Raw genomic sequence first — 15,992 nt, 5'->3', positions numbered from 1 at the left:
ACCCTTAATCGACGACACATTGATAAGCAAAGACCTGAATAGGAATTCACATACATTCCCATAAATATGTAACATTCCCATAATCACCGGTTGAACAGGTGGAGAGATCCTTCCTGGAGGTACCAGAGAAGCTTTAGAGGAACAAACTACAACACATCCAATGCTACTTTGATAAAAGGCAAAATGAGAAATGGAGCCTGCAAGAATACACAAGGACAACCAGAGATTCCACAAAAAGGTACTTGTACACATCATATGTACGACCGTTATGGTGCCGAAGCTATAAGGCAGGTCGAGAATTGGTATTTGTGGACAAAGGGACATGATGAGGAGTTTCCAAGAGAGGGTACATTTGAGCGAAGTCGATTGGAAAGATTGGAACAAAGATTGAAAGCCAGAGAGAGACAGAATCTAACGGTAGACTGGCTTGCATTCCATCTTTGGGATGGTGAATCCAGACAACGGGAACAGCAAGAACGGATAACGGATCTAGAACTTAAAATAAAAAGGGTACAGGATACAGTGGAGGAGACAAATGCACAACTGCCCTCGAAATTAGGAATGAAAGTGACAGTTGTCCCATCTGATTTCCAGTTGTCTCCCCAAAAAGGACGGTACAGAGAATTTTTCGTGTTTCAGGAGATAACGAGAGATTGCAGTGGCAACTCAGGGATGTAGGGATGTAGAGATGCAGCCCAGCAATACAAGTGCACAGGTGCACAGACCAGGCAACGACAGAAACCGGTGTTTCAAGTGTGGACGGATGGGACATTGGAAAAGAGGATGTCTGTATACCAAAAGGAAGACAAGTTCATAGGGTAAACTAAGATCAAGGGTACCAGTGCTGACCGATACCTCAGACAATGATTAGGCCTTCATTGCGGCAGATCAACGGGATCTCGCGAGATCTCGGAGACGGTGGGAGGGATTTTCGAAGCTCCACACGGTCTCCACGTTTTTCGAAGTTAAGTCTGTTCACAATTGTATTTTGTCGAAACTGTATTTATCTTTCGGTGTGTGAAGTTATTGTGTGCAACTTTGGTTGTTTCTCGGTGTTTATCTTTCATAAATTGATCGTCTGTTTGCCGTGTCGTGTCTTGAGGCCTTGTACAGTGTGCACTGTACAACCTTGAGGCTTTGTTTTTCTCTCAGCGGTCCGTCGTTTGTGATCCAATAACTTTCGTTCTCTGTATTCCCAGGCTTTTCACCCATAGCCTACTTCCTTGTGTAAATCTCAACTCAAAAAAAAAAAAAAAAAAAAAAAAAAAAAAACATTTCCTTCTCTGTTCTCATTCGTTTATTCATTCTTATTCGTTCGTTCGTTCTTCGACCACGTGTTTCTCCCCCATTTCCCCAGATAGTTTTCACTCATTAACCTTCAATGTTTACACTTTCCCCTCAAGTTATGTATTCCGTCATATTTTATAACACCTTTTTCTTCTTCTTCTTTAAAAGGCTGCTTTCGACTTGCTCACCAAATCAATTCATCCCAAAAAAAATATCCATCTATAGTGCCTTTTTTCTACATTCCCTAAACTCTCCTGCACTCCATCCTCCATCCAGCGTCCTTAAACGTATTTTTAACTCGAAGGTCACAAGAAACTCATTTTGCAATAAATGTTCGTTTCCCATAAATTGTACACTTTCAAAAATCCAATCTCACCCCTCCCCTCCAAATCTTCCCCATAACCCCTCCCCTCCAAATCTTCCCCATCACCCCTCCCCTCCAAATCTTCCCCATCACCCCTCCCCTCCAAATCTTCCCCATCACCCATCCCTTTCAAATCTCCCCCCTTGCCCCCTCCCTCCTAAACTACCCCCTCACCCCTCCCTGCCAAGACGCCCCCTCGCCCCTCCCCTCCTAGACTCCTGCCTCACCCCTCCCCTCCAAATCTCCCCCATATCCCATCCCTTTCAAATCCCTCCCCTTGTCCCTTCCCTCCCAAACTCCCCCCTCACCCCTCCCCTTCAAATCTCCCCACCCTCATTGCTTCTCAATTTCCCCCCTCTCACTCCCCCTCCTCAAAGCGTCCTCCCCGCTTCTTCCCCCTTCAAACTCTCACCTCCATCTCCCCCAACCTTCTGCCTCGCTCTTCCCCCTCCTCAAATAACACCTCATTGTGGCTCACCCAATCACCATCAAACCTTTTGTCCGCCCCATCCTTCCCTTTCTCCGAGCTATTCTGAAATCTCTGACACACCTTCAACAGCTCTCCCTATCTCTTCCACCTCTTCCACATCTTACCCTACCCCTCCTCCCCCCTGTTCTGTATCTGATGCTCCCCCTTCCTCTTCATTAACGGTATGGACCTCAAACATCCGGGGCCTTCGTTCAAACTTAACTGATCTCTCCATACAGGTTGCTTCTGTCAAACCAGACGTGATCTGCTTAACAGAAACTTTCCTCCTTTATGATGTCTCTGATTCCATAGTATCTCTCCCGGGCTACTCCCTCCTCCGGTATGATAGACCTGAGCCTCGTCCTGGAGGCGGGGTTGCTATCTTTATCAAAAACTCTCTTCCTCACTCGCCCTGCACTGCACTCTCTCCACCCCACCCCCAGGAATACCTCTGGCTACGGCTTCCCCTTCGCTCCCACCTCTTGTTCATATGTGTGTTGTACCGTCCACCAAACAGTGATGACTCCATCTACATCTCGCTGTCTGATGATATGGACCAACTTCTATCTACTCATCCCAACTCTCTCTTCCTCATATGTGGTGATTTCAATTGTCACCATGCCAGTTGGCTGGGTGTGGGTACCTCTCTCACCAGCCATGGCTCTTCAGCAAAGGACTTCTGCGACTCACTGGGACTGACACAATCTGTCAATTTCCCGACCCGGATCTCAGTCAACGGAACATCTTCTCTTCTGGACTTGGTTATGACTAACTTCCCTGAAAATGTCTGCTGCTCTTCTTCTGCTCCGATCGGATCATCTGATCATGTCCTTGTTAAAGTGGACATCTCTCTGACCATCCTCAGGGAGCCTGCTCAGCGTCGACGAGTCTGGCATTTCACTCAGGCCAACTGGCACGGTCTTCAAGCAGCCATCAATCATCTGGACTGGTCTCCCATCTCTACCACCTCTGACATCAACTCATCCTGGGAATTCTTCCAAAGTAAATTGCTCTCTCTCATGCACAGATTTATCCCATCTCGTCTTCAGTTGTCATACCCTTCCTCCCGTCCATGGTACACGGAATCTTGTGGTGAGGCTGTTGCCCAGAAACAACTTGCCTTCGTCTCCTGGAAAGCAAATCCAACGGAAGGAAATCTCATTTCCTTTCACAAAGCCCGAAACAAGTGTGTGTCCACCCTCAGGAGAGCCAGGAAACAATATCTCTCCGTTCTCAAGACCGAACTCTCTTATCTGTCTCCCTCTTCCAAATCCTGGTGGCGTCTGGTCAAATCCGTTTCTGGTGTTTGTTCCCCCTCCATCCCCTCCCTTACCTCAAACGGCTACACAGCTGACTCCGCACGTGAAAAAGCTGAATGCCTCAACTCTGTGTTTGCCTCTAAATCTTGTGTCCCAAACCCATCCCTCTCTGTACCCACCATACCCAGTCGTACCCTGCTGCTCCTGGACTCAGTGTCCTTTCCTCCTGACAAGGTGGAAAAGTTTCTGTCAACCCTCGACTCTGATTCTGCAACTGGACCCGACGGCATCAGCCCACGGGTCCTAAAATCCTGCTCTGCTGCTCTATCTCACCCTCTCTCTGTTCTCTTCACCCTCTCTTTTGCTCAAGGTCAACTGCCATCTGCTTGGAAATCAGCCAACATCACCGCTTTGCACAAAAAAGGTGCAAAAACAGATCCTAGCAACTACAGACCAATCAGCCTTCTCCCAATTATCAGCAAAGTCATGGAATCCATCATTGCTTCGGATATGAAATCTTTCCTCTTCTCCAATGGCTTGATCTCTGATCATCAATTTGGTTTCAGACCAGGTCACTCTACTCTGGACATGCTGCTTCTGCTGTCTCAACAATGGATGGAGGTCCTCAATGCCAAACAGGAAATTAGAGCTGTCTCCCTCGACATATCACGTGCCTTCGACACGGTCTGGCACCCCGCTCTGCTCACCAAACTCTCCTCCTTTGGTATCCATGGAAATCTCCACGCATGGCTGGCGGACTTCCTCTCTAGTCGTCGTCAACGTGTGGCCCTGAATGGGTTTCTCTCATCTCCTCTTCCTGTTCAGGCTGGAGTTCCCCAAGGCAGTGTTCTGGGCCCCGTGCTTTTTCTGGTCTTCATCAATGATCTCTCTGACTCTCTCGAAAATCCTCTATATCTCTTTGCTGATGACTCCACTCTCTGCCGCTCCATTCCTCTTCCCTCAGATCGGCAGTCTGCTGCCTCCTCACTCTCTGGAGACCTGGACAAAATCACAGACTGGTCAAACAAGTGGAACCTGTCTTTCAATCCTGACAAATCTCACACTCTTACTATGTCTCTCCGAAAAGATCGACTGGACAACCCTCCCATCTACTTTCTCAACAATCCTCTCCAAGAAGTTCTGTCGCTCAAGATTTTGGGTCTCACTATCTGCCATGATCTTTCTTGGGAAAACCACATTTCCAAGCTGGCCTCCAAAGCCAGTCGCCGACTGGGCATCCTCCGTCGTGCGAAGTCCTTCCTCGGCACACCTGAGCTCCTCACCACATACAAGGCTTTCATCCGCAGCTCAATGGAATACTGTTCTCCCCTATGGGCCGGTGCTCCTGCCTCACACCTAGCTCGGCTTCACGCTGTTGAAACCAAAGCTTTCAGAATTATTGGAATCTCCCGCGATGAAGCTATCTCTGAGGGCCTTTCACTCACTCACCGCAGGCAGGTAAGGTGGTCTTTCTGTCTTCTACCGACTCCTCTCCGGCCTTGCACCCCCAGCTCTCTCTGTGCTCTGTCCCCCAAATATTCCTACAGGTCGCACAAGATCTGCCAGCAACCCTCTGATGGTTAAACTGCCAAAATCTCGGCTCTCTGCTCACCTTCACTCTTTCATTCCTCTTTTCTCCCGCCTCTGGAACAAACTCCCTCACTCCCTTCAATCCCACTCCTCCCTCCAGGTCTTTAAAACAGCTGTTCACCACCATCTCTTATCTTCCCCCATCCAAAACCTTGATCTTTTCTACCCCCGCTAATTCACCCCAGATCCACCTTGTTTGAAATTCCAACTTCTTTCCTGGAAGTCCTGGCAATGTCCATATGTTTTATACCTCTCCCACCGCCCCCTTCCCATGCCCCCCCCCCCCCCAAAGCCCTCGCCCTCTCTCAGATCTCTCGATGTCTCCATGTCTCTCGGTCCCTGCTCTCAAATGTTGTGTTTGTGTCCTTCCCCCTCTCTCCCCATCTTGTCTACCGCTCCCGATGTTATATGTTTTATGTGTCGGTTTGTCTTTCTGTGTGATTAATGTTCGCTCTTTCACGAGCCTCGATCTTGTATACAAAAAAAAAAAAAAAAAAAAAAAAAAAAAAAAAGGTCCCAAATGACGATTGACCTCAACAGATTAGATTACTGGACAAACATGAATAACTGTCGATGATTCTTGTGTCTGAAAAGGTTTTCGGAGCAAGAATTATTCATTTTTTCTTTTGCTTGTAAGCAAATTAGTAATTAATTGATCAAATGCCGAAATTGGATCTTTTATGTTGGGCACAAAATTTTAAATTTACAAAGTTGGAACAATTGCTTTGCAAATTTTTGAAACCAAGTGACAAGAGTCACATGATGATCAGGTGGGAATTTCGGACTAGTGTTCCGCATGATTGATAGGTCAGTGGTCGACTGACATGCAAATGGGTGTGTAGTCAAATTTGGATAAATTATGGTGGGAACTGAAAGGGTAATTTCAATGTGACATCATAGGGGTTTTCTAAAAAATAAACTTTTTGGTCCATTTGCGTATTAGCATTTATAAAATTGAAGGACAAATTTTATGAAAATGAAATAAAACTGACACCCAACCTGATCTGTAAATAATGGTTCCAACGCAAACAAATATGCATAATGCATGCGTGTGTGTGTGTTTTGTGTATCAATGTTTGTGTTTGTTGTTTTTGTTTTTGTGTATCAATCTTACAAGATTGTTGACACCGACAGTGTGCCTTGTCTGAAAAATAGATAGTTCCATGGGGAAGGGATCGCATATCGAGAGAATTCATAAAAAAAAAAAAAAAAAAAAAAATAGAAATATAATTTGATTATGAAAATTATCACTTTTGTCAAGGGAGATGGAGAATAAAGATTTGATTTGCTGAGTTATGAGCAGCTATTCATTAATAGTAAAAATTGGGAGTAATCTTGGGATTCCATTGTGATCGAATTTTTATGAGAATCAAAGAAAGCTATTTATGGATATGAGCTTCATAAAAATGTGGGAGTACAAAATTAGCCAAATTTTGGAGAGGTCTTACACTGACTTCCCAGAGTACTCTGCTCATGGATTTTTATATATATAAACTTGAATTTTATCAGCATATAAATTGTGCTGTATGTATGGATGTGGTTTAGGCATAGATGATATGGGAAAATAGTAAAGAAAATTTTGCTGGTTTGAACTATTGTGGGTTTTCAGTTCTGGAGTTCAAACAAAGTCACTGGTTAACAGATGAGAAAGGATAGTAAATAAATTATTCGATGCTGGGCAAATTAAGTACGATATTACTAAGACTTATGAGAGCTATTGTTCTTCCTTACAGCAGTGGAAAATTATTGGAAAAAATTAGATCCAACATAATGAATCTATAAAAGAATGTGATAGGGATAATATCCTCAATTTGTACTAATTATTTGATTGTGGGTAAAGGAATTAATTTATCGTAGTGGATTGTTAACAGCAGCCTGAAAATGTCCTGAGAGTGTGCATCCATGTAATCAGAAATCCCAGATTTGTTTTTACAAACAACATTTTGGTAGAGGTCTTGTGTGGACGAGCACTTCCTTGGTAGATAAAGAACGGTACTGCATGCTGGCAGCCACTTTTGCGGCCAGCTAGGCCAAACAAATTGAGAGGAAATTGTAGTTAAATACGTAAGTTACACATGGCTATTTGTAAAAAGGAAATTTGTTGAGATGGGAAACATTTTTCGAAGGTTTATTAAAGTGTTATAATATGACATGTGGCAAGGCAAACTATTGGATGGGAAAATTAGATCTGGCTATAGAATAAATTTATTGACCCCTTGAAGTTAATTCTTCGAATCATTGTTTCACTGGCATTTTTTGTTCAAATTGGAAATAGTTTGGTAGAGCTTTGGTTAAAACCTTTGGTTGCGGTATCTTGGAACGAAATGATAAACCATAGGAGATTGATAAGAATAGAAACAAATATGGACCCAAAATAGAAAGTTGGATTCATGCCTCTCATTGCAAGCAAGCACATGGGGCTAAGGTGGACGATCCCACAGAAAATGAGGCTGCACCTAGCAGCCCAGCAGAACATTCAGTGGTAGATAAATGATAGTCGTGATTTACAGTCATTTGAATTACATTTTAACACCCCTTGCATTGATAAACATTACATTTTCAACATGTGATATTCCTACTTGGGATAGTGACATTTATTTGCCTACATGACATACAATTACCTGCTGATATTAATACAACATGAGTGAAAAATGTATCACAACTACACTCATGATCAGGGGATTGAGTTCAACCCCGGGAGATAGGGGGATCAGGGTAAGACAAATAATCTGATTTATGTTACATATTAAGGGATTTTCTTTATTTACCTTTTAGGAAGCTTGTTAGTTTGGTATATAATGTTGAATGTCATCGACATATAATTATGTCATAGGTATGAATATATACAAGGAGTAGCAAACTTGTTTGTTGGGTTAGTAGTTATATTGGCAATTGTTTTAGTGGTGGCTTGCTTGAAAGCCTTAGTGACGGTGTGTTTGAATAAGGTAACCAACAACACGATGATAACGCATGAAGTGACAAATGAGGAAAGAAATGTGGAACCAGAAAAGGAAGACTTTTATGGCGACATAATTACTGAGATTAAAAGATTAAATCAAGTGATGTTGCAAATGAATACAGTAGAATTAAGATAATGGCATAACGACAATGTTATGAGTTGTGTCAATTACAATATCAGTGAACTCATATCACCACGAGTGACACACTGTTAGAAAAAAAAAAAAAAAGGAGGGAAAAGAAAAAGTGGAGAGGATTTATGGTAATAATACATTATGCTTAATTTGTTGGTTTGGGAAAATTGTTGTTGGGAATTAGATATTCCCGTTTGTGATTGTAATCATATACAATTTATTTTCTTAGAGTAGTGCTAAAATACCTGCATGAGTTAATTTTTGAACTATATTAACCTGAAAGCAATTGTGGATGCTATTCTTAGTTTAGTAGTGAAATACATACCTGATTGAATATTATTTGTGTGACGCATATAAATGAATATAACTTTTTGAATGTTGTGAGGGAAAACAACAAATTGTTGAATGTGAAACTGTCGGAAGATATACATGATTATGCTGATTTCATGGTAAGATGTACCCTATCTGATTCAGTGTGTGTGGAAAGCAGATTCAGATGTGACTGAGCATAACGATAAGACGAGATCACATTTTGAAGGGAGTGCTAACGGAATTGGGAAGAAGTTCGAGAAAGAAAATTTGTGGCTAAAAAAATGAAGTTAAACGTGGCATACACCCTCTTTCTCAAAGAATGATGAAGACATTCTCCCGTGTAACTTGGAGATGGATGCTTACCTTCACCAAGGAAATTTATGTGACCATTTGCCTGGATCACACTGCAACATATGAAAGAAAGGCGATCACTTACTCTTGTCCGAAGGCTTCGAACATTCATCACATCAGAAGTTGCAGGACAACGACATTTTACCTGCAACCTCTGTGAAATGCGGGGACATATGTTATTACTTCACCAACTTCCGGGGAGCCAGCATGGAGCTGCAAACCAATGGCTGTGCCTCTCTCAGCTGTGCTGTGCGCGATTCTGCGGGCCACTCCTGGTATGGACCATGGATGACCTGAACACCATGGTCCCAACATCATTGTGGATGCATCCGGCATCCCTGTTCCACATCTTGCTGGCCAATCAACGTCACACCAATACTTGCTGCCCACTCACAATGAGGGAGGAGGCAAGTCGACTACAACTGGGTGAAGGCCTTGTTCAGGAATTACTATGGTTTACAGCAAAAAGTGGCAAGAATGCTACAAGGAGAGCAGGGTCAGTCTATGACTCCGCAATGTTACCACAACAGCGAAATCCTACACGAAGTAGTGCAGGAGCTATGAAGACATTAGGAGAAAATGTTTCATACCTGGATTCAAACACAAGTGATCAGCCCTTCCTTTCAAACAAAGTCAACATTTGTGTGGAGGCAAACGTTTTTGCCAGATGGTGCAGATGCTTTACAAAACTTGAAAATGAAGTGAAATTGTTGTATCTTGGTGATGGTGAAGTGTTGTTTTGAAAATATATTTGTGATGCAAATGCAATAGATTGAACAATATGGAAGGAGTCAATGACCAACGAAATGTTTTGTGATTCTTGCAGGATGACGGTGTATGCCTAAGGGAATTTGATTACCAAAGTTATGATTATTTACTTATACTTGTAATGATGTTTACTTGTAGTGATTGATTGTTTACTTATATTGATGTTTAGATTAATGGTTAATATAAACAAAAACAAAAAGATGAGGGAATTGTGGAAGTGTAACTCAGTGTAACTTATTGATTGGCACTGGTAACTCATTGATTAAGACTGGTAACGAAGCAGATAGACGATTTCGTAAATGAATGCCAAGAATGTGCACGAACATGGTAATCTCTTGTCCACCTGGTCACAGCCCCAGGCTGGAGCACCCCCCTATCGTTTGGTAAATGGAACTCGCAGTAGGAGGGGAGCGAGCTGGTGCCAGGACTCGGTGCATGCATGACCTCGGGGCATTAGCGGAGAAGGGATTAGCGCGACAAGGCCCATAAAAACCAGAGCAAACTATGAGTCAGGAGACTTGTCACCAGAAGCTCTGACCTACGGAACGGAACGGAACCCTGTGAACAGCGCTGAGAGAGAGCACTCATCCTCAGAAGCCCTGCACGACGGAATGAACGCGTACCACGAGTTCGGCGCTGCAGCCGAACAAGAAGGACTATGCGGATAGAGTTAACCTGGTCCATTGAGTTAAACGATATTATTTGGTAATGGAATGAAGTGAATAACCAGTTAATAATAAAGTCATGACCTTTTGTAAAACCTGTTTCCGACCATTGGCGTCTTGAGTCTCACTCACCACTTCCACTACAATACACATAAATTGGTACATCAGAACAATAGAAAAAAATAGGACCATGGGTCCTGAAACTCACCTGGATCAGGAGCAATAGTCACTCAAACCCCCCACAAACCCCTCAGACCCCGATATTTTTAATGCCATGAACAAACTTTGGTACATCATGGGCGATGAAGGTTGTGATCAACTTTCATTGAAATTGTGTGTGTAGTTTCAGAGAAGAGAGCAAATACCTATCTTTTTGGGGGGGGGGGGGGTCAACCCCCACTCCACCCCCCCCCCCCCACCGTAGACCCATCTAGGGGTCGTATAAGAGCTAAAACATAGAACATGTAATAAAGGGAGCGAGAGAAAAGAAGGGGAGAGAGAGAGAGGGAAACACAACAACAGTATTGAACAGGTACATCAGGAGATCTGTGGAAGGGAGAGACTGGGATTGGAGAGTGGGGGGTGGGAAGGGGTGTACATGGGATGGGATAAACAAAATGGACACCACAGGGGCTCTCAGGAAAGAAAAGAGGGAATTTGGGGTGTATTAATGGGGGTATAAAGTAATTTTTAGAAAAGTTTTGGATGGGGGAAGATAAGAGACGGTGGTGAACAGCTGTTTTGAAGACTTGGCGGGAGGAGTGGGATTGAAGAGAGTGAGGGAGTTTGTTCCAAAGGCGGGAGAAAAGAGGAATCAAAGAGTGAAGGTGAGCAGAGAGTTTTGATTTTGGTAATTTCACCAGAAGAGGGTTGCTGGCAGATCTTGTGCGAACTGAAGGAATATTTGGGGGACAGAGCACAGATAAAGCTCAGGGAACTAGGCCAAATAGGAGTCGGTAGAAGACAGAAAGACCACCTACCTGCTGCGGTGAGTGAGTGAAAGGCCCTCGGAGTTAGCTTCATCACGGGAGATTCCAATGACTCTGAAAGCTTTGGTTTCAACAGCGTGAAGATGAGCTAGGTGTGAGGCAGGAGCACCGGCCCTGAGGGGAGAGTAGTATTCCATTGAGCTGCAGAGGAAAGCTTTGTATGTGGTGAGGAGCTCAGGTGTGCCAAGGAAGGACTTCGCACGACGGAGCATGCCCAGTCGGCGACTGCCTTTGGAGGCCAGCTTGGAAATGTGGTTTTCCCAGGAAAGATCATGGCAGATAGTGAGACCCAAAAGCTTGTGTGACAGAACTTCTTGGAGAGGATTGTTGAGAAAGTAGATGGGAGGGATGTCCAGTCGGTCTTTTCAGAAAGACAAAGTGAGAGTGTGAGATTTGTCAGGATTGAAAGACATGTTCCACTTGTTTGACAAGTCTGTGATTTTGTCCAGGTCTGCAGAGAGTGAGGAGGCTGCAGACTGCCGATCTGAGGGATGAGGAATGGAGCGGCAGAGAGTGGAGTCATCAGCAAAAATATAGAGGATTTTCCAGAGAGTCGGAGAGATCATTGATGAAGACCAGAAAAAACAAAGGGCCCAGAACACTGCCTTGGGGAACTCCAGCCTGAACAGGAAGGGGAGATGAGAGAAAGAGGAGAGGAGATGAGAGCCTGGACAGGAAGAGGAGAAGGAGACTTGTTAATTTATTATGTGTGTGATTTCTTTCTTGTTTCCTTCTCCATGCCAATATTTCTTCTGTATTAAATATACCTGGTCTTGGTGTGAATTCTGGCTGTGTTTGTTGCTTCATTTGGAGGATATGAAGGGCCCGTTAAGTGACTAATTTATTGCGGTTCCCAGACTGCCGAGACAATTGTGTCACATGTCTTGAGGTTCGCTCAGCCTAATTAGATAAAGACACATGACATCTATTGGTGTGAGACTGGACCACTTGTGGCTCTTAATCTGTACAGTAATGCGGCATTTAGACACGAGATCTGAGATGGGGAACTTCAAAGTGGTCGACTGTTGCGTCGCTTTGATGCGACCTGCCGGATTCAAACCAGGCGACTATTTGTATATTTACCTCCGCCACTTAAGGTGATGGGGGTTATGTTTTCACTCCTGTCTGCTTGTTTGTCTGCTTATGAAGAGGATATCTCAAAACGTTGTGGACGGATTCAGACCCAACTTGGTGGATATGTTGGGTAAGTGACAACAACAACCCGATTCGATTTTGGATGTCCAGATCCAGATCCAGATCCAGCCTACCAGTGGGATACACAATGTAAACTATTTAGCCGAGTGCTTTTTGAGTTGTATATACGTATTATGGGGTCGATTTCTCACTTGCAAAGAACCCATCCTTACGGATAGGATATCTTCCCCAAATTGGAATTTTATACCTATGCCATAACTACATAGAGGGATTGGGGTCCTCCCCCACCCCTTCCTCTGAAACCCTGCAACTGTCAATCTTTTTACCTTCACAAACCTTCCTGTGCACATCCTGAGTACAAGCAACAGTTTTAACTCATTCTGTTCAACGGTTCAGGAATGAAGTAAAAGAAACACATTTGTCTCATACACACACACACACACACACACACACACACACACACACACACACACACACACACACACACACACACAGACACACACACACACACACACACACACACACACACACACACACACACACAGACACACACACACACAAACTTCTCAAATTATAATATGATAACTTTTAAGCGATTTTACCTTCAGTGTGTAAGCTTGGTTTCTGTTACGACAAGGACAGCTTGAATTGCGGCTGAAAATCGAGGTCACAGGTGTTCCAGAATGGGTGGTCAGAGAGGGAATCTTGGCTTGGCAGATCGACAAGGCCAACACCGTGAGAAGACAAGCTGCGAGACCGCAGGACAGGCTGGCTGCCACCACGTGGCCTAGTGTAAAGCCTAGGGATTTGCAAAACCATTGAACATTTGCTCTTACATCACACAATATTGTAAAATATTGCTTCCCCATAAACATATTTCTGCACACAATGAAGTCTATGCAGGCCTTGAGAAGGCCATTTTGGAGTTAAGAGTATGATTATTCATACGGTCTTATACGCTTAGGGTGCGAAAGGTATTTGGCTCAAATGATACTTGAGCTGGCTGCTCAGGGCTGACGTTTGACTAATGAATTTGAAGTTTGTTGAAAGTGCAGGTGATACACACACAAAGGTATCCTCTTCATGGAAGTCAACGTGGGATCTTTAAAAATATCTCGACTCATTGGCTTAACGATTGTATCATCTGCTCTGACTTTGGGAGGTCGGTGGTTTGAACCCCAGTCGAGTCGTAGGAATAACATAAAACATGGTACGTGCCGCTTCCTCGCTTGACGCGTACCATTTAAAAACGACAGAGCACGGACAAGCAAGCATAGGTTGGCAGCCATTGTACAGGATTTCTATGGGCCTAATGACTTCCACCTGCGTTGAAGTTCCTTTTAAGGAAACTCATTATGATTTAAAATCCACCAACTAGCAGAGGGGACCACCCAGGTTCAAAAGCCCTCCCAGGGACCATGCATTTTGTGATGTAATGCCCCACCAGCAAAACGCCAATCCTGGAGTTTATATTCATGTTGGGAATTAAACTCGGACTATTAGGCCAAGAGTACTAGATTTAACCCTGAAAAAATTGGTAACAAGCTGAAACTTTCAGGAAAGATGATTAAAAGTATGATAAATTTATCAAAAGACCCTGAAAATCCTCCTTGTGCGAAAGTGGAAATTCAAGATGCCATCCAAGAAGGCCGCCATTCTCTATTTTCTACATATCTTTGCATTCTGACATGACAGAGGCGCAAATGAAGTATCCAAACATAGGTTTTCATTTAAAAATCTATCCAAACCAAAAATAAAGTATCTATCCAAAACATAGGTTTTCATTAAAAAAAAAACTATCCAAACCAAAAATAAAGTATCTAAACATCAGTTTTCATAAAAAAAACTGTCCAAACCAAAAATAAGGTATCCAAACATAGGTTTTCATAAACAAAACTATCCAAACCAAAAATAAAGTATCCAAACATAGGTTTTCATGAAAAAAAACAAAAAAACTATCCAAACCAAAAATAAAGTATCCAAAAATAGGTTGTCATTAAAAAAAACTATCCAAACCAAAAATTAAAGTGTCTAAACATAGGTTTTCATTTTAAAAAACTGTCCAAACCAAAAATAAAGTATCTTTCCAAAACATAGGTTTTCATTTAAAAAAACTATCCAAACCAAAAATAAGGTATCCAAACATAGGTTTTCATTAAAAAAAACTATCCAAACCAAAAATAAAGTATCCAAACATAGGTTTTCATAAAGAAAAAACTAGCCAAACCAAAAAGAAAGTATCTAAACATCGGTTTTCATTAAAAAAAACTATCCAAACCAAAAAGAAAGAATCTAAACATCGGTTTTCATTAAAAAAAACTATCCAAACCAAAAATAAGGTATCCAAACATAGGTCTTCATTAAAAAAAGCCATCCAAACCAAAAATAAAGTATCCAAACATAGGTTTTCATAAAGAAAAAACTAGCCAAACCAAAAAGAAAGTATATAAACATCGGTTTTCATAATAAAAAACTATCCAAACCAAAAAGAAACCATCTAAACTTTTGTTTTCATAAAAAAAAACTATCCAAACCAAAAAGAAAGTATATAAACATCGGTTTTCATAATAAAAAACTATCCAAACCAAAAAGAAACCATCTAAACATAGGTTTTCATTAAAAAAAAAACTATCCAAACCAAAAATAAATTATCTAAACTTTTGTTTTCATAAAAAAAAACTATCCAAACCAAAAATAAAGTATCCAAAAATAGGTTGTCATTAAAAAAAACTATCCAAACCAAAAATTAAAGTGTCTAAACATAGGTTTTCATTTTAAAAAACTGTCCAAACCAAAAATAAAGTATCTTTCCAAAACATAGGTTTTCATTTAAAAAAACTATCCAAACCAAAAATAAGGTATCCAAACATAGGTTTTCATTAAAAAAAACTATCCAAACCAAAAATAAAGTATCCAAACATAGGTTTTCATAAAGAAAAAACTAGCCAAACCAAAAAGAAAGTATCTAAACATCGGTTTTCATTAAAAAAAACTATCCAAACCAAAAAGAAAGAATCTAAACATCGGTTTTCATTAAAAAAAACTATCCAAACCAAAAATAAGGTATCCAAACATAGGTCTTCATTAAAAAAAGCCATCCAAACCAAAAATAAAGTATCCAAACATAGGTTTTCATAAAGAAAAAACTAGCCAAACCAAAAAGAAAGTATATAAACATCGGTTTTCATAATAAAAAACTATCCAAACCAAAAAGAAACCATCTAAACTTTTGTTTTCATTAAAAAAAAAACTATCCAAACCAAAAATAAATTATCTAAACTTTTGTTTTCATAAAAAAAAACTATCCAAACCAAAAATAAAGTATCTAAACATCGGTTTTCATTAAACAAAACTATCCAAACCAAAAATAAAGCATCTAAACATCGGTTTTCAGAAAAAAATCAACTATCCAAACCAAAAAGAAAGTGTCTAAACATCGGTTTTCATCAAAAAAAACAACTATCCAAACCAAAAATAAAGTATCTAAACATCGGTTTTCATTAAAAAAAAACTATCCAATCCAAAAATAAAGTATCCAAACATAGGTTTTCATAAAGAAAAAACTAGCCAAACCAAAAAGAAAGTATCTAAACATCGGTTTTCATAAAAAAAAAACTATCCGAACCAAAACAAAAGTATCTAAACATCGGTTTTCATTTTAAAAAACTATCCAAACCAAAAATAAAGTATC

The 15,992-nt window shown here is 41.4% G+C and overlaps 1 protein-coding gene across 1 annotated transcript in view; it reads right to left on the bottom strand.

Moving 5' to 3' along the window:
- The window catches only part of LOC137438283 (semaphorin-5A-like), a 109,224-nt gene that overhangs the window by 17,969 nt on the left and 75,263 nt on the right, over positions 1-15,992 (bottom strand). Inside the window, exon 7 of the mRNA XM_068133414.2 lies at positions 12,904-13,100. Within this exon, the coding sequence (XP_067989515.2) occupies positions 12,904-13,100 (197 nt within the window). The remainder of the gene's footprint in view (positions 1-12,903; positions 13,101-15,992) is intronic.

The sequence above is a fragment of the Myxine glutinosa genome, chromosome 12, assembly GCF_964187855.1.
Source record: "Myxine glutinosa chromosome 12, kmMyxGlut1.1, whole genome shotgun sequence".
NCBI lineage: Eukaryota > Metazoa > Chordata > Myxini > Myxiniformes > Myxinidae > Myxine > Myxine glutinosa.
This window is presented reverse-complemented; position numbering and strand designations above follow the sequence as displayed.